The sequence below is a fragment of the Seriola dumerili genome, unplaced genomic scaffold (assembly GCF_002260705.1).
Source record: "Seriola dumerili isolate Sdu_G_001 unplaced genomic scaffold, Sdu_1.0 BDQW01000449.1, whole genome shotgun sequence".
Lineage (NCBI taxonomy): Eukaryota > Metazoa > Chordata > Actinopteri > Carangiformes > Carangidae > Seriola > Seriola dumerili.
This window is the reverse complement of record NW_019174704.1, coordinates 3,503,985-3,528,665: the sequence shown is the minus strand read 5'-3', so window position 1 is coordinate 3,528,665 and position 24,681 is coordinate 3,503,985. Positions and strand designations below refer to the sequence as shown.

The following is a 24,681-nucleotide window of genomic DNA, read 5'->3' as shown; positions in this document are numbered from 1 at the left end:
AAGTTTGTTCATTAAACTGTCTGTCTATGAGAGAAGGTTCTGATGTGACGGGCATTAATTTATAATTCCATGTGTGTTATGTTATAGTTCTGGTGTCTTTAGTATTGTTCTACAATGTAGGAAATTATCAAAATAAAGAAAAACATGTAAATGGGTAGGTATGTCCAAACTTTTGACTGGTACTGTATATGTGTTGCACTTTTTTTTCACCTACTGGCCTGTACAAAATAGTTATATGTTTATGTTTATTTATCTTTGCCCAGCCACCTCAAAAGTCAAATTCCTTGTATGCACAAACATAATTGACCTTTAAAGCTGATTCTCATTAGGCATAGTGATTTCTCACAGTGTCTCCTCCTGTCCTGGTGGGGGCAGTAATGCGCCAGTGAGCTGTTTGGCCAACGCCAGAAAGTAAAAGAAGACGAAATGAGCGAAACTCAAACAGACTTGTTGACATTTACTTTGCCGAAACGAACGTGTCAGGGATTTGTCTTTTACTATCCATTTCTTCACGTTTAAACAATTAACGAATAGCGTGCATAACACAGTCGAAGAAGCGAACCGAGAAGATATTTTAACTGTAAGTTAGCAGGATTTTACGTTCGTCTGGTTAGCGGGGCTAGCTATGAGTGCTAGCCGGGTTATAGCCTCGAAAAACGGCAGAAATAAATCTTCAGTTCGCCGGAGCAGGGAGCACCAAGCCTCCAAAGCTAACAAGGTGCTGGCTGAGAGGAACCAGGCGGTGGTGGCAGTGGGAGCCTGGGTGGAGAACGGACAAGACTTCCTGGAGCACCCGTGTGTAAGTTTGGGATTTAACGCTAATGCCCAGATCTAGTTTATACTGGGTTGCCAGGCACCTCAGAGACCGTTACTGGAGATGGTCAGAAAGCCTGCAGGTTTTAGGAGGAGACGGGGTTTATTCAGTTTAACCCTTGTGTTTTGTTGACATGGGCTTTTCTTTGTTCCAGTGCTGTTTGTGTAAAAGTAGTAATTGCCAAATGAGCAGTCCAGCCCGAAACTATTTTTTAAATTGATACTCCGCATTTGGGGAAGTGTTGAAGTGATAACCCTTCCTTTGCAAACAAAATAGCGTAATCTCAAGCTAGTCTCTACCCATACCTTTAGAATCTCAAATTCAAAAGGTTGGGTATTATAAATGCTTTTGAACTGGCTGGACAATAAATTCACTTTCAAGACTCATTTGGATTAACAAGCAAACCTGAAGGTCACAGCTGGATTTTTGCATAGACACTTGATTATCTTTGGAAGACATACATGCAATTTACAATTATGTCTGTTCTTGACTATGGTGATATCGTTTTTATCCACTGCACACTATCACAAGTGATACATTCCTCATTCAACATTGTATCTTATATTAAAGGTGGGATCAACAGAGGGGAATTGCATTGTATGTTGTTTACAGTGGCTTCAAAAAATATTTAGACCTCTTCACTTTTTACACAGGATGTGGGTTTAATTTTAAGTGGATAAAATTGCCAATTTTGAAAGTTTTGATTTATTAAATATCAAAACCTGAAATGTCTAATTTACAAAAGTGTTCATCCCCTATACTATGGCACTCTGTGGCAGAGGTGCATCTTAATTTTCCTTGAAAAGTGTCTAGAACTTGATAGGTGTCCAACTGTGGCAAATTGAATTTATGAGACATACAGTTTACAGACACGTCCAATCTATTCTGACAGATCTCTAGAGGACCTGCCAGCGAAAATGGGATAAACTGCTCAAATCCAGGTGTGCAGAGCTTGTAGAGACTTACCCTAGAAGACTCGAAGATGTAATTGCTGATGTGGGCTCCTACAAAGAACAGAATTAAAGCTCTGAGTACTTTTACAAATGAAAGATTTCATCTATTTATTTTTAATAAATTTGCAAAAAATCTTAGAAAGATGGTTTCAGTTTGTCACCATGGGTTGTTGAGTGTAGATTGATTGGCAACAATGGCAATTTTATCCATTTAAAATTAGATCTACAACACAATAAAGGGCAGAGAATTGAATTTGACTCACTACTTTTTCAAGCGACTATTTATAAGGCCCTACTGCAAACACTACCTCATTACCTCTGCGTTCTGCTCTGATGTAATTACAGTACTTACAATGTCAGGTCACAGGCTATATTAACATCAGCTTAACCACATGTTCAAACTAAGCTGGGAAAAACTGGTTTCAGACACTAAGCCAGCTCAATTTCAAATAGAATTAGGTCCAAAAACAACTTGAAACCCCATTGTTGTAATTTTGAAATGAATGTGTCTGAAATGTTTGTCACTATTCATAACTCTCAGGAGAAAAAGCAGGCACTTTGGAGGGGTTGAATCTCCAAAATCATATGAATTGAGACCGCTGATTGTTCTTTAAGTAGTCCTAACAGTCTTCCCATGTCTTGATTTAGGCTCTTGCTTTGTTAACTGAGGAGCTCCAGGCAGAAAGGAGGAGGGAGAATGAAGAGAGCCTTCGACGATTTCAAGATGAAGTGCGCCACCGTGTGGCACAGCGAACCCAGGTCTTCAAGAAGAGACAGCAGCCTCAAAAAGAGCCATTGGTAAAGATAACATTATTGGGACTGATAGTTAAGTATTTATGGGATAATATTAACTAAAAAAAATCCATCAGGGGAGAGGACTAGAGTGTCTTTTATGTATTTTTTTTTTTATTAACTTATTAAACATTTAGTCTGTAAAGTGTCAGAAAAAGGCTAGTGAAAATGCCCATTACTATTTCCAAGTTCTTTCAACTGCTTTGTCCAACCAACAATCCAAAACTTAAAGATATTCAGTTTAGATTGATGTAAAACAGAGAAACGGAGCAAATACTCATATTAAAAATGATGTGGATTCAGTTTTCACATGTTGCTATTGACCCTATGTGATTGATACCTTCATTGCAAAACTGTGCTTTTATGTTCAGGTGAAACCTAACAGGAGAATCCCACAAGAACAGTATCGAGTCTGGACCCACCATGTGTCTGCTGGTCAGAAGATGATGTCTGAGGGAGGTGCTGCGCGACAAAGGATGATGGAGGGGAGCTGTCAGAAGGTGAGACAGTTTTACATAGCACTGCCACTCTGAAGCATGAGTAAATAATTGAAGCTTTAGCAAATTAATATCATGTTTTGTTTACTGTTTTGATGAATGCATCTTCCAGAAAACTACTGAATATATACTTGGTTTTATCTTTATCTTTTTATTTTCTTTCACTGATTTTAATTGTACCTGACTAGTGTCCCCCACATTCACAATTGAAAGGTAGAGCTGAACATTATGGCTGAAATCAATATCACAATATACACCAAGTGGCCAAAGCATACGGGCATATGTACCTTTGCTTACTTTTATCTTTGTGGCAACAGTTTGGGGAAGCCCCTTTCTTTTGTTAACATGACAATGACCCTGTGCACAACCTCAGAAAGAAATGCTTTTCTCAGTTTGATGTGAAAGAACTTGACTTGCCAGCACAAAGACCTGACCTCAGCCCCATTCAGCACCTCCGGGATGAGCTTTATCACCCAACATCACTTTCTGACCTCAGTACTGCTTTTGGTGTCTGAATGGAAGCAAATCCTTGCAGTAAGGTTGAATAGTATAGCAGACAGACTGAAACCAAAAGAGGAGAAGGTGTTACTGTATAGCAGCAAATTAATGCCTGTGCTTTTAGAAACATGTTTAGCTATCGCATATAGGTGTAATGTTTGGCTGATAAATAACCATAAATTGCATCTCACAAATGTTAAAGATATATTTGGTAAATAGAAACATTGCATAATTTATCCTCCAGACAGCACAGTGCAAACTATTTGATAACCAGATTTGAGAGATATTTATCAAAATGTTTAGTTTACATTATGAATTTATTTTGATAAGTTAATATCAGGTGATGTTATCACATTTTTAAAAAATGGAACATAGAAATATTGTTTTCAGCTCCAAACATCTAGTATTGCGGTCGCTCCCTTATTTTTTGTTGTGGATTAAAGGCTGCCCAGGGACTGAGAGAGACTGCTGAGGATCATGCTGCAGGCTCACATGTGTCCTCTTTCATCCCCTTGTGATGTACACTCAACCTTATGTGGTCCTATTTTCTTCAGTACAGTTTGTGGAACTCTGCAGTGTGTGCTCTTTTTTGCAGTGAGGATGATTCCATTGTTTCCTTGTGTGACTGATAAAATAATGTGACAGTGATTAATCTGGAGGCTTATTTATTTCCACCATTTTCCAGTCTAGTGAAGGCATGAGGCAGGTCAGACTCAGGCTGGCTGCCTGTCGGATGATCCCGCATGGGGAAATGACGTCAGACCTTCCTGGAGGCAAATGGAACATCTCTCCAACCGGTCATGTGAGCTTCTGTGTCTCACACTAGTTCCTCTTTTTAAAAATGTTTAGTACTTATAATGTATAATGTGTGTTGTTGCACATTCAAGGTATAATAAAAATAATTTTCTTCTGCACCCAACAGAAAGCTTCATCTCACACGCTGAGAGCAGAGCGGGAAGTGGAAGAGGAGGAGGAGGAAGATGTTCAGGGAGAGGAAGAAGAGGAAGAGGGAGATGATCATTTCTTCACCAGTCAACATGAATGTCCCCTCGTTCAACAGAAGGTTAATGAATATGCAGGATGTAGCCGTAGCACCTTTTTATTATTGTTCACTCTGTGTTCCATGTTGATGGCTTTCAGTGAGAAAACTCCCAAAGCTCATTGAAGCCAGACACTTTAAACATTTCTTGTGACGTGATAGTTGATGGGAAATCTGGCAAGTAAAGAGTTAAGGAATTACTTAAAAGCTTTGTGGTGGGAGTGCCATGTTTCTGCCTGTGTGGTGTTTGTTTATGCCAAACATAGCATTTAGTATGGCCAAATAATAACCAAACTCGGATATTCTTCACTTGGCTCTTGTCAACTCATAAAACCTAATAGTTAAAACATTATGGCTATGATATTGCCCTAAAAAAGCTGACAGAGTCTTATTACAAGGGTGAAACTGGAGCACATAAGTTTATAGTGCGAGTTGTGACTGATGACATCATGGAAGTATACAAGGTAATGATAAATGTATCTTCATAACTTCCATTTCCTTCTGACATCTTGTGATTCACAGGTCCAGTTTACTAACAGGGAACAACAACAGTATACAGTGTAGTTTATTTCTGGCTTCATTCAGCTACACCATAACCCAGATGTAGATTAGTTGATAATGTTTAGGTGTAGTTTTTGCCAGAAAGTTGATTAACCAGATTTTACGCCTTCCAGGAACAGTTGATTGTGAATGTATTATGAAACCTCAAAAATCAGTAGCCTGCACCAGAGATGATTTAGATTTAGTAAAGGGGGTGGATGGTTATTCAATTTATTCTTTTGTGATCTGTATAATATTTGATCACATAGCAGTTTCTGCAGCTCAACTCGCTATATGTCCTGCCTACTTCACAAGGATTGGCCAATCTTAACCCCAACCATGACCATACTCATAATCCTTACCATCCATAAACTGCAGCCAAAGCATCTGGGTAACATAAAGGAAAAGGCTGCTGATGTTCTATATATTTGTTTCTGTCAACAAATCCCACAAGAAAACCAAAACCAGCAAAATGTTAGTCAGTCTCTTAATACTTTCAGACTTTAATACATTATCTGCAGCGCTCAGGCCCAAGCCCATTGGTTCTCACTGAATAAACGGCTCACAAATAGTTTCATTAATAAATGTGCAGTCATTTCCCAAAACTGCTGGGCACTGTAGTTTTTAACAAACATTACTCAAATGGGAGCAAATAGTGGGGATGGAGTATTTAGAGCAGCAAGACAGTGTATGCTGAACTGACTCAAAATAAACTGTAGTGGTTGTTCATAGTCATAAAGGAACATGTAACCTTGTGCAACAGTGTGGCTCACTGATGTATTTTTTTAAAATTGTTTTCGTACATCAATGGAGCTCAATGGCACAGAGGAATAAGCCGTATCAGGCTTTGCCTTCACAGATTATACTTGTTAGCGGTTAGGGTTACTTCTTTTATGTGATGTTCATAAGAGAAATATGGAATATCACTGGACTTAACCTTTAACATTTACACTAATAAAGTGGTAAGCTTGAAGATATAACAAAAATATTTTTGATTTAAATTAGTGCAGTTTGCAGCTTGGTACATTCATACTGGTTGAAGCTGGTCACCAATCAAAACCTCCTGACTCTGTTCTGACTGTGTATATGTTTCAGGTTAGTGGATGTGTGTTGTGGGATACTGACAAATCACAGCCCGATCCTGGTTTTAAGTTCAACCTTAGAGACCCACAGGTCCTGTGGCCTCTGGATGACCAAGAAGAACTGAAAAGACAAGTAAATATCAGACATCCTCATAAAGCTTTGACTTTATTTGTTGAAACTCTGTCAAACCAGATGTTAAAGATCGCATATCTCTTTTGCAGCGTCAGTCTCAGTTCCTGATGCATCGCCGTCAGTTCATGAACATTGAGAGAGAACGAGTGAAGGAGAACAAGCAGCACAGGAAACACCTAAAGAGAACAGCAAGGTGACGAGACCACAGCATTTTCTTCTGTATCACTTCCTCTTGTCACTTTAAACAGAATGATCTCATGCCCAAAGCAGCTTGAATTCAGCTCAGTGTAATTCATTAAAACATTCAACAGTAGTGATGAGTATTACTTGATTATTATTTTGCCAAAATATGGCCCATTACATTTTTTCTGTGGTAATATTGCCATTCTTAAAGCTCCACCTAAAGCAGAGTATTCAGCCATATTTTAGCTGCTTAATTACTCTGTGTTTGCAACATGCTTAACATACAGGCTAACTACAATACTGACATATGAATGCATTCAGCCTCAGTGAAAATCTCTCAAACGTGTCTGTCTTCACTGAAGTATCAAAGCAGAGAGAGAACACATTCGTCTGGAGGAAGAGAGAAAGTTGGAGAGAGTTCGGCAGCTTGCAGATGCCAGACAGAAGCTGGAGGAGAGAGAGCTGCTAATTTTGGAACGTCTGAAGCTCGAGGAGGAGGAGAGAGTTGTGGAGCTGCAGAGGAGAAAAAAAGAGGATAAAGGGAAAGTAGCTGGAAGGTAATTAAAGAAGATTAATTTGCCAAAGCTTAAATATGTAGTTACTGCAGTTACGCATGTGCAAAATATGATCAGACAGAATGTAACAATGCAGAAATCATTATAGTATTAAAATATTATTACTGATATTAATTTTGATTTGTAATATCTCTCTGAAAAATGCTATGTAAAGCGCTTTACAGTGCTGTAAGGGTGGTTTAGGATATGATCTGTTTGGGTCGGTTTGTTTGGGCTGGTGTGAAAGCTAACAATTGAACTCTACTGTTCAACTTTATAACTTTACCAAGATTGTCTGAGAATATGGGTCTTGGGTATGGGTTGGCTTCCCGATAGACTCTGATACAGTCTGTGGTGTGAGAAAAAAACAGTCCAACCACAGGATGTGATTTTAGCATGAATTTGAAAGCTAAACTACTATTAAATTAATTTTCTGGCCACAAACTTAAGGAAGCAATCTCTAGATCTGTATGCTATACAGGATTAGTGACCATGATAACGCATATGTCAGCATGATTGGGGGATTTTCCCTGATACATCACGCAGTAAAATCCAACTTGTGATGAGGTTGTGTCCTACTGCTTGTATTGCACTAGATCCTCAATAAAAGGTGAGTGGAAAGAGTAAAATGTAGCAACAACATAGTAACTATCCCATTAGTATTAAGGTACAAAATACCCCTTTGTCCTGTTTATATGCCCTTGTAACTATTTATATTCAATATGATATATTATTACATGTTGTAGTCTTGCAGATTAATAAAGCTAATAATCTTGGTCAGCTCTTTGTTAGCACAAGAGAAGAAAAATACACTCATAAGGTTCAGTAAAATGCAACTGGACCAAACTACATGCACACCCTTATAAAACAGTTTAGCAGTGCTTCATGAAGCTGAAGTAGCTGTGATAAACAGGCTAATTTTAACTCCCGGCAGGTTCATTGAGGCTCTGAGAGCTCAGATGAAGGAGCGGCTGTCTCAGGAGAAACTGGAGCTTCCCCCTCTCTGCTGCTGTGCGTCCTCATTCTGGGACTCCCACCCCGACACCTGTGCTAACAACTGTGTCTTCCACAACAATCCCAAAGGTACTGCACACACTGTCACACAGCCTCACTCTCTACACACTTAGCTTTAGTGGAACTATACATGAAAACATTTAAAAACACTTCAGAGTCACATTTGTCTCTTCCACAGCATATGCCCAAGCGTTACATTCAACAATGCTGAGTTTGGATTTACGGTAAAGGAACTGCAGCGGAAATTGCCTGGAAGAAACATACTCCTTGCTGTCTGTTTAAAGTCCAACATTTTGGGAAATACAGTGTAAGTTATCAAGCCTAGAGTCAGACGAGAGGATGGATATCAGTATGATCTCTCAGTACGATCTCTAAGAGGTCCAGGTAGTGTTCAGCCTCCAGATTGAAATATGAAAAATATTTGATGGACTGCCATGAAATTTTGAAGAGGACATTCCTTTTTTCCACAAGTTGAATCCAAATGAGTTTGTTGATCCATTGAGTTCTCATTTTGTAATAATACCAGCAGGCTCAAATGTTCACTTATTTTGTGATTAGGAATTTGTCATTAGGTCGTTATTTCTCTTTGCACAAAGCTAATCACACGAATCAGAATAGGCCGTTTTGATACTGTTTGACTTTGTTTAACATATATATTCTATTTTATACCTCCTCACATGATGACAAGTTATTTGATATTGATATTGATAATTAACGGATTTGATTGTTAGCATACTAACTACATTCAATTAGTGAAGTCAAGTTTACATGATTAGTAAAACATCAGGGATGTGTTCACATGTGTGAACTTGAGAATGTGCATTGGATTTGCTGTTTATTGTGTGGAAGTTATAATTTGTTGTGGGTCATGTTAATTTAAAAAATAAAATCAATTCTGTTATCTCTTTGCTGCTGGTATCCAAATGTTGAATGTTAAATTATCATTGTATTTAGTTTTATAAGCCACCATATTATACAGTAATATCTTCCTGTAGGAGATAAATTATTATTATTTTATATAATTACATTTGTTTTCTAAATGGTTATAGTCATTTGAATTTGCATCATTTTTGATGCCGTCTCTAGTGCCATATGCTACGTTGTGATTACATAGTTGTATAGTGATTTTTGTACTCTGACTATATTTCGGCATCTTAAATGTATTTTCAGAGTGTCAATTGTTTGTCATTTCAAGTCTGTTAAAATGTAATGGTTATGGGTTGAAACAGTCGATTATCTAGTTATTACACTATTGGATGAATTGACACCCATCACAGTGAACATCAGGTCTGCTATAATTATGGTAATTTACTACTGTGTAGAAATGTGATTGGCAGTCTGTACTTACTAACATATTTCTGATAAAACTAAAAGCACAGATGATATTCATTGTGATAAAATTAACAAAAAAACATCTTTAGCCTGGAACAAAAAAAAATCCAGAACTCCAAAGACATTACAAAAACATTACAGTATGCTTTGGGATATGATAGCGGTACTGTAAACTGTACATCACTTGCAGTAAATAGGCTTAAACCCAGTCAAGAGTTGCAGTGGTGGAATGTACCTAAATACATTTACCCAAGGGCTGTACTTAAGTATAGTTTTGAGCTACTTGTACTTAACTAGAGTAAGTTTTTATATATAAGATGTTTCCCATTTATATCAATGAGGTCAGGCTAAATAACAGAGGCACAGTATTACACAGTACAGTTCAAAAGCACCACAAGTATTATGATTTGTTTATAATGGCTGTAAGACGTGTGACACAGTGGCTCAAACTCTATTCTAAAATGTGTGGCTACCTGGCCCTGGCAGATCATACCCCTTAAGAATTAATGTTAGTACTTTGTCTTTTTAATAATAATATTGTTAAATTAATATTTTTATTTTTCAATAACTCCCATGTCATGTGACCGATTGGTTCAAAGTCAATACATCACAAGATTTGGACGCTGTTGTTTCTATTAAAGTATTATTAATAAATAGACAGTACTAATATCTAACATTTTGGAAAAGATTTTGAACCAGTGGGTCACATAACATTGGAAGCTATTGAAAACAGATTATAACATTTCTGTTAAAATGTTATTAATAATTAAACAAAGAACTAATATTCAATATGAAGAGCTGAGCCATCTGTGGGCCATGTAGCCACACATCTCAGAATAGACTTTGAACCAATAGGTCACATGGCTTGGAAGCTGTTGTAAAAAAAAAAAATCATATTCATGAAAAATATATAGGAATTGCATTTAAAAACATGCTTTTAATAAATAAATGACTAATATCCAATTTTAAGCAGTCTGAGCTAAATTGAAATGACTTTTTATATTGAGTCTGATGCAAGTCAGTGTGTAGGTGTTGAAAATGTACCTATGTGAGATTTTAGTCATTAATTTAGACATTTACAGATGGTCCCTAAATGAATGTTATCAGGGAGGGGTAGCTGAGCTCTGGTGGCCTTATTCAGACTGTGACCACCGGTTGTCTGTAGGTTTGTTGGGCTTAAAGTCTGTTGAATATACATCTTTACCGCGGTGCTCCAGACTTTAGCTGTTTCCGGTACGGCGTTACGTCGGAGGGGTGGGTCACATGGCCAGTGGGAGCCTCTGTCTGGAAAATCGTATGGAATAAACACGTTTCGTCTAATAATAAGTATTATTTTCTATTCATAACGGACGCCCTTTAGGCAGGACGCGTATTGCAGATGTACGGAGGTAGGCTGGCTCTCCTGAGCGGTACATATAAACTCAGCCTCCCAGTATGGAGAACTGCTGGATGTTTACGGACTGTATATCTCACCACGAAGCTAAACGGCTGCTGCTTTATTCTTCCAGCACCTAGCGTCTACTGTGGCTTCATTTATCAAACATAAAGGTCCATATTCACTCGTTACTACTAAATAAGTAAGCGTCTCTTTTTCTCCCGGGCTAGCCAGGTCTGTGTGACCCGGTTTCTGCTGTTACAAGCCGTTTATAATAACAAGCCGGTTATCTTCTCCTGTGGTTAGTTAGCTACAAGCATTCCTGCAGTGCCTTAACTGTCTCATACTTGGACATGCGTGGAACCAAACTGTGAGCGCTTCTGTGTTAAGTTTGACAGCAGGCTGTTTGTTGCAAGTTCTGAACGAAAATGAAATCGGCTCTGGCTCCCGGCATACGACTTATCACATCGTTTTCTCGAGATAGTTGGTAAGTTTTCATTATCTTCCATTCCTATTGTTCCCTACACTTCCAAGCAGCTAGTTAATGGCACCCTCATTACAGCCGTTGGGGTTAAGAGAGCAGCTGGTGTATGTCTGTTAAGTTATCTCCCTGCTGTAAATGATTGTCTGAAGCACATCGATTAACACACATTCTGCCGATTTGTAATTCGACAGATAAATCCAGTGGGTTCATTTTATTGGTACCTAGATTTCTATATTTCAGCTGCTTGTTTTCGCTGAGCTGTATGTTCAACTATCTTCTGCTGTGAGAATCAACTGCCACGCCAAACTCCCTTTAAAAAAATGTCATTACAGAGCTTCCTCTTTATCGGCACAGATTTGATCTTTAACGAATCGATGCGGTCGACGACAAATTCAGCATTTAAGGCATTTGGCAAGACATGGGGCACTTCATTTTAATAACAACTTGTCACTTCACAGTACTAGCAGTGAAGTAGCCATAGGTGGGGAAAAAACGGGATAATTGAGTCGCAGTTTGGTAAATATTCACACACATTTTATATTAGGCACAACAAAACACCGATGATCCCACAGTTGAGAAAAAGAGAGGCCATTCCCACCAGGAAAAAAGAAACAAATGAATGAGAAATTATAACTTGTAACTATGACTTATCAGATAGTTTGACTATTACTGCAACTAATAGTTTTTTTTTATTATAAGGTAATCTGCCTAATTTTTTTGTTCAATTAAATGATTAATCGTTTGGTTTACAAAGCATCAGAAAACAAAAAAAAAGTTTTTTTCTTTATTCTTTTTTTTTTTTTACCCGCACCCCAATTACACATTGATACACTTGTTATTCCTTCAATAGTCTGTACTAGTCCAGCAGTCTGTTTGTTTTAAAGTATTTTCAGTACCTTTATATTTTTGTATACTTCATAGTAATGAATAGGTTGTGTTAATTGAAACACTTTCTCACAGTGCCATGCTGTGTCTTGAGTCTATGTGATAAAAAGCACAATGAAGAGCCAGAGAAAGCTGACAGTGTGGAGTCATTACACTTGGATGTGATCTATCACTCTGATCTATCACTGTTGGGAACACCACGTAAAATGAAATACAAACCAATAAGTCATATCTTTGATAATATCATTATATATTACATTATTAAATTGTTAATACTGATGCAACAATGCTTAAGTAGTATTTTTCCACTGTGATTGGTGAAAATGGATCTAGTTTTAATGACTTGAGGCCCCCTCAAGTGTCACAGATAAATCTAAGGATTCCTGAGATGATTGGTGGAAGAGGAAAATATGAAAAGCACAACATTTCCCTCTTAAATGCAGTGTAGTATAAGTGTAAAGCCATAATAAAATGGAAATACTCAAGTACGCAAGTATGTAAGACAGCAAACCTTCATGTTATTTCTTTGTCTGTTTTCACAATGTACAAAAAAATGTCAATAGCCAGTATTAAAATTGGTTATAAATACAGTATTATTAATTAAGTAATAAATTAATTATAGATACCTATTTATGGTAGTGCAATTTTTCCACCAAATCTTTATTTCAATCTCTCTTTTGCAGGTATCGCAGTTTCATTCTTTTCCTCACCTTCCTCTTCTACACAGCCTACCATCTGTCACGGAAACCTATCAGCATTGTTAAGGTAACTGGGACAATTCAGTTCCTTTTTATCTGCAGTTTTCACAGGATTTTTGCAAGAACATGAAGTGTGGGTCGAAAATGGCAAAAATGTCCATCTTCTCCTCTCCCCTAATAATAGGTGTTATCCTTTAACAGTACACTTTGTTAACAGCAGACTCAAATTATTTGCAGTTAAAGTGGGCATATCTAGTCTCATCAGAGGCAATGAAATACACAATTTGTATTTTGGAAAAAGACACATCCTCAACAACTGATTTTATGACAACAAAATGTAGCACTTTCTATTATTTATATGTAGCCTATCTCTTATTGTTTTGTTTGTATTGTTTCATCTGCTTTCTTCGATGTGTTTCTTTATGATATTCAGAGTGAGCTGCACAGAAACTGCTCCACAGTCATTCGACCAGCAGACCTTAACGTAACCAACAATGCTACCTGGTGTGACTGGGCGCCCTTTGGTAAGTCCTTTTCTTGTTGTCATCTATAGTCAACTTCAATATTTAACTGACTTCACTGATGTGTGTTACATGAGAACAGATCTGGGATTTGTTTGGTAATAAAAACAGGTGAATGGAAATAAAATTCCCATATATAGTAATATAGTATACATCAGGAAATAGAGTAGAAAAGACTCTGGTGTGCTTGTCAAGTAGCCAAGTAAATACCAGTAGATTTCACACTGGAAAAGTGACAAAATCAAATATACTCAAAGAAGTAAGCATGAAGACCTTGATGTTTGAGAATGCTGTCATGGACACTATTCTCCTGTAATGCAATGTGTCCTCTAGGCAAGATTTAAATTAAGTGTGGATGGTGGAGAAACACTTCAGAAAACAAACAAATGAAAAACAAAACAGTTTTAAATCATTAGAAAAAAATTGTTGTTTACTGCCAATTTAACACTGACAAGTTTAGTTGTCAGTGGTCGTCAAAAGTCACAGTTTGGCTGAGATCTAAAGTACCAGTATGAAATATTTAAGTACACTGTTTCTGTGTATACTAGCTGCAAAGGCGGAATACTATGATTAGTATACAGCATGTACTGCACACAGTAAGTGTGTTGTATGGATTTGGGACACAGCTTCTCCCTTTAGTCAGTCATAGTGAGACGACCTTTGTAAACCCTACCTGTTGTGTGTTTGGATGATACTTAGTGTATTTGTGTTGAAGTTAGTACCTTGTTGCCTGTTTCATCAGTTTCCTGGTGTCATCAGCTACATAATGTTAACTAGAGAGCTTTGTTAAGTTTTAGCAGTTAAGCTCTGTGAAAGTTGCCAGCCTTCCTAGTACATGCACTATTGTTGATGAGAGATTTCCCTCTAGCATGTGTGAACTTTGACCCACTGGTACAGGTCCTGTTACTCAGGCCATTTGGACCTCTGGTCAGGTTAAAGTTGGGTGGAGCTCTGCTGTGAATGCTACTTTAGTCCTTTATAAATCAGTTATTGCTTGGGCCTGTATTTCTTGTTTATGGCATAAGTAATGAGGTTTACACACCTGTCTTAAAACCACACACACCTACACTTACATTGGATAAGACTGCAGTACTTTAAGCATTTTTTGTGCACATGTACCTGACACCTTAATCCTTCAGTAAAGTTTTATGAATTGAAATCCAGTCTCTGTATCCTAAACTAACACTCAGTATCAAGGAATGACATTTGTTTATGGATTGACAAAAACACCCCAGTCCAACATATAAGCACCTGAACCAGCTAAATCTTTCGCTACATATAGATTATATTTTTATATTTTATATATATTTTATGTTAAAGTATAATAAGGAACAGTATGGGAAGGTTGTTAATTCAGGCACAGGCTCTCCCATCACTCCAGAGACCCTGGGTTGACTCTGTGGCATTTCAGCAGACACAATTTTCCATGTTGTTGGGTGGCAAACGAGAGAAAGCTAATAGTTTTGCCTTTGTCATCTCTCTAGACCAAGACAACTATCAGACGCTGTTTGGGGTCTTGGACAACTGTTTCCTGGTTGCCTATGCCATTGGCATGTTTTTCAGGTTCGTATATGCTGTTGCTGGCTGATCTTGTTATGTTTTTGTCTGCCCGTGTGTGCTACATTGGTACTTAATCATTTTCTTGTGTTCACAGTGGGATATTTGGAGAGCGCCTGCCTCTGCGGTACTACCTGAGTGTTGGGATGCTGTCGAGTGGACTGTTCACAGCTCTGTTTGGCCTCGGCTTCTACTGGAACATCCACTCATTAGGGTACTACGCCTTCATCCAGGTAAACACACAAAGTCCTGTGGCCTTTTTGACCATTAGCAGCAATATAAAGCAATGTTTTACACATGTCCCTGTATCCCTGTCTTGTTTGTGTCATGCACGCGCACGAGGATGCATATGTAGACAAATGAGCACAAGGACAACGTGATACACATTCTTGTAGCTGGATTTACACTACTAATCCCTGGATCCACAGACTAGAAGTAACATGCAAAGAAGTGACACAAAGTAGTTGCAAAGGCAAGGAAGAAGACTGGAAGCCAGCAAACATGGCTATAAACTATGCAGGATTTAGAATATTAAAAAAATCTCAAGGACTAACATACTGATTGTAAATATAATTTTTGTTTGTTTGTAAGAATTCTCCACAGGCCTTCTTTAAAGACCCAATCTGTATCTTTATTTATTTGTGTGTGTGTGTGTGTGTGTGTGTGTGTGTGTGTGTGTGTGTGTGTGTGTGTGTGTGTGTGTGTGTGTGTGTGTGTGTGTGTTGTTATATAGTTATGGATAAGAGAATACAAATTTAGTGTCTCTTCACTTGGATTGATGAAGGTCTGTTGAACTACTGTGTTCACAAACTCTGATGTGTGAACAAATCATACTAAACTGAACCGCTGTTCAAATACACACCTACCAACACATCTACAGCTCATTAATTAACACTTTGTACCTTGTTTGTTTAATCCATAAGAAAACATCAGCTGGTGGTTTCAGTGCAGTAACTGTGCACGGCTTCCTTAGTACTGTCATCCCTGCACAGAGAACAAATCTGTGCTCACTGGCTGCATCTGCCTGCCTTGTAGCCTGAGACCCTGTATGAAGGGGAGGGTGGATGGGTAAACTTTTGTGTGTCACTTTAAAACATTTTAAAATTGTTTGTGTTCAGCTCTCATCTTACTCTCAAATAAGCTTATTTTTTATTATAATTCATTTAACAATTTAACTTGAGTTGTTGTCTAGTATTAGTTTGTGTGTCAGAAGGCCTCAATTTTCGACTGACAGCATGTTTACACCCTGTGTTTACATTTAGAAATGCAGTGTTCCTTTTCAGCTTGTACAGATTTTGGAAGATTTGATTTATAAACAACCTCTCGTCCATTTTTGCAGGCCGAACTACTGCATACCACAAAATCCCATTAGCATAGAAAGAGGGAAGCGCAGAGATCAACAAGGCTGTTAATTGCTAACTCATCACTAAATGTTCAGCCATACCAACACACACTATCCAGGTTTCATTGTTCACTTGACTCTATAGGAAATGAACGTTGGTCCCTTGTGTATACACAGTCAGTTCCTCCGTACAAATGAAGGCACTGTCAGAGGAGTTTTGTTTCACATCAGTTTCCTTTTAATGTCTATTTGACTGGTAATAACCCCACCTGTACACTGAGAATCAGAGTGTGTTGCTGCTGTGACTTTATGATGGGAATCAAGCTCAGACCTCTCACCTTGCACAATCAGATTTCAGTTGTGTAAGGATTACTTCAGAAAGAAGTAAGAATCCTATTTTAGACACAGGCTACTTTCCCATCTCTTGTAGTAAGGTTTCAGTTAATGATTATATTCCTGTTTAGTCTCTAAAATGCCCCAATATAGTGGAAAATTCCCATCATTATTTTCCAGACCCAAGGTAATGCCTGCAAATGGCTTGTTTTCTCTAATCCACAGTCAAAAACCCAAAGATATTCAATTTACAGTTAGATAAAACAGAGAAAAGCAGCAAGGCATATTTGAGGATGAATGAAAAAATAGAGAATAAAAAAGTCTTTTCACTAGTTTGTAGTTCATAGATGCAATGCTCTTTTCTAGCTCTGAAGTATCAGATGTGCTTCATACCATCACATGTTCCATCCCTGTCGTCAAATTCCACATGTAAATTCACAACCTATGGGGAAACTATAATTAGAAATATTACTCATGCTATAAATAATAATTTGTCAAACTTAGCAGTTAGATCTGTAATAAGTTTGTAAGGAGAATGTTTCTCCTTGATGTAAAAGAGATTAAAATCTAATATCTTAAATAGAGAGTGAAAGGACTGAAGCACCTACATGTAGCTATCAAGAAATCACTTATTTATTGTACTGATTAACAACCCTTTTGCCCAGTTACAGGTGTGATCACTGTCAGCTTTGTGGGTTAGTACAGACCTCATTTATCATCTCTTGCCTTTAAAAATGTAGGGATCTTATGGTGGCTTAGTCAGGCTTTACTCACACATAACACATGACTCACCAATGCATCATATGACTGCAGGCATGCGTCTGGGCTTATATCGGTTTGGTGTGGGAATGTTAACAACAAGCCTTGCACACTGGTCTCCTCCCATCCTCCTTTAGATGTAGAATTTGCTGTAACGATGACAATTGGCAATGACACTTAAATTGGGTTCTATGCCTTCATCCATAAATTAATACAGGCTGGTTTCTCCCTCTGTTTGCTTCACTCTGCAGGTCATGAACGGGCTGGTGCAGACCACCGGTTGGCCAGCAGTAGTGGCTTGTGTCGGCAACTGGTTTGGAAAGGGGAAGTGAGTACTGAGGCGCAGTCCTGCTGACTATGCACCATTAGATGTCTTTTTTGTTGCTGACTGACACACATGCACATTTGTCACGTTTTGACAGCACAGTGAAACCCAGCTTTGACTGAGCTCAGACCATTCCCTCCAGTTCCATATCCTAAATCTAAACTGCCCCTTAAATATGTTGGGAAGCTCAGAAACTGGTTAGACTGGTTCTTCTCAAAGTAGAACTACAAGCACATCACAATGAGGACAATGTAAACAACAGGCCCACACCTATCTGAACAGGCCCCACCCTGTTCACTGGCTGGTCTACAGTCATGTATTATGTTTACTTTCACAAAAGAAACCAGGTTACTCAGAGAAATGTTTACATGCACTGCAATAACCTGGTTACTGTAATGTCTATGTTTACATGAAACTGGTCGGTTTAAAAGCACACATTTTGTGTTCTGAGATTCTAAGTTACCCAGATTTATAATAATTGGGTTATTGGTTATTGGTTGTCATTCATTTCTTTAAGCTTCAAATTGTCAATCAATTATTAGTCATTAAAATAATAGTTTAACATTTTGTGAAATCCACTTATTTAGAGTATGATGAGAAGATTGAAATCAATCTCATGTCTCTGTGTTAAGTTTGAAGCTGCAGTCTGCAGTCAGGAAGTGCTCAGCTTGGCTTAGCATAAAGACTGGAAGCAAGGGGGAAAAAGCTAACCTGGCTTTGTCCTAAGGTCAGAAATACATCTACCAACACCTCTAAAGCTTTATGATTAATACATTTTATCTTATTTGTTTAATCTCTATGCAAACAAAATGTAAAACTCCAAATTTGTGTTTTTAGGAGGAGTTATGTGCTCAAACTACTTATTGACGATTAAGGCTGTATTCACACACTTGCCCTGCGTTAAAACAATGCTACTGGGGGGGGGGGTCATAATAAGAGCTCTAGAGCTCTTGGTAGGTACATAGTCAGGCTAGTTGTTTTTCCCTAGCCTCATGCTAAGCTAAACTAACATGTCCTTTCTCCAGTTCCATACTTAACACAGACATTGATATCAATCTGAATATCATCATGGGAATTAAAACAATTATGCATATTTCCTAAATGGATGAGCTACTCCTTTAACATGACTGATGACCCAAAACCATATTTCTGAAGCAATACCTATATTCTCATTCACCTACTTTGTGTGCTTGTGTTTTGATCATCAGGCGTGGGTTCATCATGGGTGTGTGGAACTCCCACACATCAGTGGGAAACATCCTGGGCTCCCTCATCGCAGGAGTCTTTGTCTCCTCGGCGTGGGGAATGTCCTTCATTGTCCCAGGGATCATCATCGCCTGCACTGGGATCCTGTGCTTCTTCTTCCTAGTTGAGAGTTAGTTTCTGTTCATCAGAGAAACCCACACACCACACTCCGCCAAATCACAGACACCCCTGCACTCCATGTGGGATCTTGCTTGACCTTATGTTTGTAATGGAAATCGTTTTCAGTTGCTTTAACTTTAAAGGTTTAGGTCTAACTGAGCTACAGTACCATTACCTTGTTTAAAGCGAGCTAATTTAAGCTCTGTCTGTGGCCCAGTGGCAAAGGAAGAAGGCGGTGCACAACTAAATGAAGTTTGACCCCATGTATTTTCTATGAGGAGCACTTTGCTTCTAACAGCAGTGGAAAAGCTGGAAAACTAAAACCTGTCATATTCCGTGTCATGAAGCTTACATTTGCTTTTAAGTTGACCTGAATGTTGCTTTTAAGTTCTCAGTTGCTGTGGTAAGACATTTCTGAGTCCCGTCTCTTCCTCTCTGTTATTCAGAACCTGAAGACGTTAACTGCACTCCTCCTCAGCACCATGTGAGTTACATCAGAAACATTTATCTTCCACATTAATACATAACAACACTGCCTGAACTCATGTATGTGTGTTTGTGCGTTAGAGCGAACAGGAAAGCGGCGAAGAGGAACCTCTCCTGCAGAACTCGCCCCATGTTGACCGAACCATCAATGGTGCCATCTCCGTTGAACCTCAGGAGGTTGCAGAGGAACACAGTGAGGCCATTAGCTTCTGTGGGGCTCTCAGTATACCTGTGAGTAAAAACAACTGTTTTAACCACGGAAATGGTTGGAATTGATTTGGTGCTGATTTTCAAATAAGGCATTTTGAATCACTACCACAGTAATTCATATTTTAAAGTTGTTTATAACCAACAAATTAATGATGATTATGTTTTTATTTATTTTCTGAATTTGTACTATACATACAGTTTGAAAGATAAAATGCTACCATGTGTAGGGTTTGTTTACTTGTGTACTTTGACACCCTCTGGTGGTGGTATCAGGAATGGCACCATGGCATAGGGATTGTAATAACTTGCTGAAAATTATGCTGATTTAAAAAAATTGTGTAAGTGTCAAGTTACTCAAATTCTTTGAATTAATTTGACTTTTCTTTACTTTTCTGCCCTGTGTTTCCCAGAAAGTTCAAAGTTCAGATAGTCATTTGTGGTATATTGTGTCTCACACAGGGAGTGATGGAGTTCTCTCTCTGTCTGCTGTTCGCCAAGCTGGTCAGCTACACTTTCCTGTACTGGCTTCCTCTCTACATTTCAAATGTTGGTCAGTGTTTACTCACATGGTTAATTTTTATCCAGTGAGCATGATATCATATAATACACTTTCATCCACATCATATAAAGTGAATTTTAAAGATATGTATATCTTTATTTATATTTATATAAATTTTATTTCTATTTTAATTTTCAGCACATTTTGAGGCAAAAGAAGCAGGAGACATGTCGACACTGTTTGATGTAGGAGGAATTGTGGGTAAGCTTTGACCCTTGACTGATCAGTCATATCACATAATCTGAAAGATGGAAGAAGTAGAAAAGTAGAAAAGAAAATATCTTGCATACAAAATATATATAGGATATAATAGGAATATGTGTTGGCAGCATCGTTTTTAAAATTCCTTGATTTGAATTTTATAAGCAACTGAATACCTAATGGTAAATTTAACCACCACTCAAAACTTGATGTTTACATTTGTAAACCAGTGAAATTAAAGCATTGAAATAATGTACTTAAAAAGCAATCTGTCTAAATTTACTTGTTCTGACTGACAGAACATTACCTAATAGGACAGACTGATTCCCTTCATGCTTGAATGCTCATCCTTAATAACTTGGATCTCGAAGTGTGAAATTTTCATCTTCAAAGTAGATGTCTGAATTTTACCAGTCCAATTTGAGAAATCTTGACGTTTCCGGCGATACGTTTTCAGTAGTAGATCACATATTCCCAGTACCCAATTATATATTCAGTTGCTTGTAACATTAAAATCCTGATGGCATTTATTTGCTTCTACAGTCTTAAGCAAAGGCCTTTGACTAGCCAGGATGATGTCATGGTTCCTCATCAATATTTCTACTATCCAAATGAATCCAAGCAGACTCTCTGCCAGCTATAAGTAAATGGTTCATCATAATCATCACGATGGTCATGATATCATGATCATCATGCAGCTAGGAAGATATAATGTGACTGGATATGTTTTGTGTGTACAGGGGGCATTATGGCAGGCCTTGTGTCTGACTACACGGGTGGGAGAGCGACAACTTGCTGCGTCATGTTGCTTGCTGCGGCCCCCATGGTGAGCGTCACCTCATAGAATAAATATCACAATAATTTCCAACATAGCATAGACTTACATAGACTAGACTAACATAAATTTGAATGTGTGATTTCTGCTGATTGATTTGTTCATGTTCTAGCTTTTCCTCTATAATTACATTGGACAAAGGAGCCTTGGTACTACCATTGGTAAGACTCCTTTACTGTGCTTTTTTTGTTTTTTTCATTCTAACAGCTTTACATGATGCCTTGTCAATGGCTTACATGGTTCATTTTAATGTTAAAATGTTGTTGATTGATTGCTATTTGAATACAAATAAAATGACACTGGAAAATGTTTAAGTTTCATGTTGGATGGTCAAACAGGATTCAATTAAGATATATTCAGTTATACAATTAACTCCCAATATCTCGACATACATTGACACAAAAACACACTGCTGCATATTGTCTGCACATTGCAACTATTGTCTTACATCTATTCAAAGCTGGAGCATGCCTTTTGCCGGTGACATCTCACCAAAAACAAAGAGCACCCCTGCTACCATTAGAAAAAAAAAAAATTACATTGTTATGAAACATTAACCTACATGGAAAGAGAGCAGATGTGTCACATGAGGCAGTTGTTAATGATATCATCTAGTAACTAAATTGCTCAGCAGATGAGATAGATCAAAATCTTTCTTACCTATTATATTAGTGGTTCTGAGTTTTAGCCTTTTTACTTAGAGCTGTGTTTCCATATGTAGGTATGCTGCTGGTATGTGGAGGCCTTGTGAACGGACCGTACGCCCTCATCACTACTGCTGTATCTGCTGACCTGGTAAGCATCATGGGAAACCCTCCCGCTCTACGATCTGTAAAACCTCTTTTGTGAAATACACATTTTCTATAATCCTACTCACATGTAGTGGATATCAATGAACAACGTAAGCAACGCTGGTTCTAATGTGTTTGTTGTAACAGGGAACACATGAGAGTCTGAGAGGAAACTCCAGGGCACTGTCAACAGTAACAGCAATTATTGACGGGACTGGTTCAATAGGTATGTGTCAAGTGTCAGAAATGTAGAGATTCATCTTGATCTTGATAGCTCGTTGTTTTGGTTATTGTTGAATTTTCTGAAAGTAATATTTTAATGCTGTACCACAAACTATATTAACACTGTTTACATCGTATTGGACAAATTTCACAGATATCTCAAATTTAAATGCCCAGATCTCACTAAGACTGAGAACATTTTCATTTTTGTTTAATTCAATTTGTTTTTGGGGTAATTTTGGTGATGCCACATTGGAATATTTAAATGATTTATGAAGTTACTGCTGCATAAATTGTTCACAGCCAGGTATTGATCCTGTTGCTGTGTGAGATCCATGTTTATAAAGTCAAAGAAAATTGGTCACATTCTACACTTGTTTGGTCAGTGTGAGACAGTGTCTACTGATAATGTTTTGTTGTAAATTTATTTAAAAGTCTAAAAAGTTATGTTTTTGATGTTTCATATTAAGAGTCAACAGACAGTTGAGTGTATTAATGTTGATGTGCTCTCTGCAGGAGCTGCATTGGGTCCTCTGTTAGCTGGTCTGATCTCTCCTACTGGCTGGAACAACGTCTTCTACATGCTCATCTCTGCCGATGTCTTGGCCTGCGTGGTCAGAAACACCACTTAATCTCTTTATTCATCACTTTACAGCAAAGCTTTAAACATTAGGCTGAGATTGAGCTTTTTATCATTACTGCTTATTCCAGCCACGTTTTGGATTGTTGAATTGTCTTGGCTCATGAAGATGATGTTCCTGTAGTGTAACGAGACCCTGACTAACGCGTTGTTTGCTTGTCTTCAGTTTTTGTCCAGGCTCGTTTACAAGGAAGCTCAGGGTTGGTGTGGACGTGCTCCCCGAGTCAGAGGGTGAGTATCACCAAGCGTTTTTGCCACAACATTGGCTTTGCTGTGTTTTTTAAAACCTTACCTTTACTTACATTAATTTCAGGAAGTCCCTTGAGGTTAAATGTCTATTTTTCAACTACACCCTGGCCAAGATAGCAAACCATTACAAAAACTGCAGATCTGTCAAAGCTGCAACAGCTAGTAAGGATGGCATACAATAAAAACCCAGGTTAAGAAAAGATTTTACCACTGGAAAGGAGATTTCAGACACTGTTAATCAAAGAAGCACTTGAAATTCATCCTTTAAAGGAAGAGTTCAACAATTAAGGAAATATACTTTATTCACTTTCTTGCAGAGAGTTTGATAAGGACAACACCACCGTTACGTCTGTGCATTAGCTACAGAGCTGGAGCCCGTAGGTTATTACCTTAGCATAGCATAAAGGCTGGAGGCATGAGAAACAGCTAGCCTGGCTCTGACAAAAGGTAATGAAAGAGGAAAGAGTAACAAGAAAGATTTGCACTTTACTACTCCCTATAAAACCAAAATTATCGCTTTGATTACCTGACATCTGCTTAATTTTTCAATGCAATTCAGTAACTGAGAAAACTGTCAGCCAATCAAAATAGAGGTTCAGAGCCTCACTTGGCAAGTCTGTAAATAAGTGTATTCCCTAAAATGTCAAATTATTCCTTTAAAAAAGGAGTAAAATAAGTATATTAACTTTACAACATCTGAAAGCATAGAATTTCTGACACAATCTGAACCAAAATTAAACATTATAAGCAGTGCTACTGTGTTTCATTGCATTTCATATGCCATAACAGTCAAACCAATATTAACTTTTCATTAATTCAACGTGTTATTGCAGGTTCAAAGAAATCTGAATTATTCACACACGCAAACTGGGAACCAAACACATAAAAGAGGGAAACAATGCTGAAACTGACCTCAATATACAGTGGACAACGTCTTTCCACTGTCGCTGAATGGAAACCAAGCCGTCAGTGGGAGATTCAAGGCACTGAACAGAAGATTGAAGCTGCCTTCTTCTTATTGTAAAACAGCGAGAAATATGTCTTTATAGAGACAAAGCTTTTTTATGACAAATCTACTCATTCTTACTTGTTTGTTTTCTTATTCGTTTATCATTAAAATGTATATACTGTGCCTTTTCTTAATTTTGTCTTTTTCTGTGTTATCCTGCATACTCACAATACTCAACATTTCAGGAAAATAATATTTCACGTGACAGTTTGGTAGAACTAGCAGTCTAGTCTGCTCTCACCAGATTGTATATTTTATTGAGTAATTAAAATATGTTGATCTACAATGGCTGAATACAGTTCAACATCTCATGGCAGTGTAAGGAAAAAGCCATTTAAAAAATCAGACCAGATCCACACCTATATTCTCAACTTTTATCTATGCCAACTTCATGGATGAAATTA

At 37.9% G+C, this 24,681-nt stretch overlaps 2 protein-coding genes across 2 annotated transcripts; both read left to right on the top strand.

Annotated features, from left to right (window-relative positions):
• The first annotated feature begins 461 nt into the window (after positions 1–461).
• On the top strand, positions 462–8,959 carry ccdc15 (coiled-coil domain containing 15). The gene is made up of 10 exons (XM_022762731.1): positions 462–799; positions 2,416–2,565; positions 2,931–3,059; positions 4,240–4,356; positions 4,477–4,617; positions 6,229–6,348; positions 6,438–6,541; positions 6,894–7,088; positions 8,020–8,168; positions 8,278–8,959. Exons 1-10 carry the CDS (start codon positions 626–628, stop codon positions 8,325–8,327), a joined length of 1,329 nt encoding a protein of 442 aa, XP_022618452.1. The 5' UTR covers positions 462–625; the 3' UTR covers positions 8,328–8,959.
• A 1,700-nt stretch (positions 8,960–10,659) lies between these two features.
• On the top strand, positions 10,660–24,400 carry slc37a2 (solute carrier family 37 member 2). Its single transcript, XM_022762465.1, has 18 exons — positions 10,660–11,293; positions 12,859–12,940; positions 13,307–13,397; positions 14,879–14,957; positions 15,049–15,184; positions 17,637–17,713; positions 18,919–19,085; positions 19,522–19,559; positions 19,643–19,792; positions 20,231–20,321; positions 20,469–20,531; positions 21,272–21,357; positions 21,479–21,527; positions 22,088–22,161; positions 22,305–22,383; positions 22,896–22,993; positions 23,186–23,250; positions 24,102–24,400. The coding sequence occupies exons 1-18, from the start codon at positions 11,235–11,237 to the stop codon at positions 24,115–24,117; spliced, it is 1,500 nt and encodes a 499-aa protein (XP_022618186.1). The 5' UTR covers positions 10,660–11,234; the 3' UTR covers positions 24,118–24,400.
• The last annotated feature ends 281 nt before the right edge of the window (positions 24,401–24,681 follow it).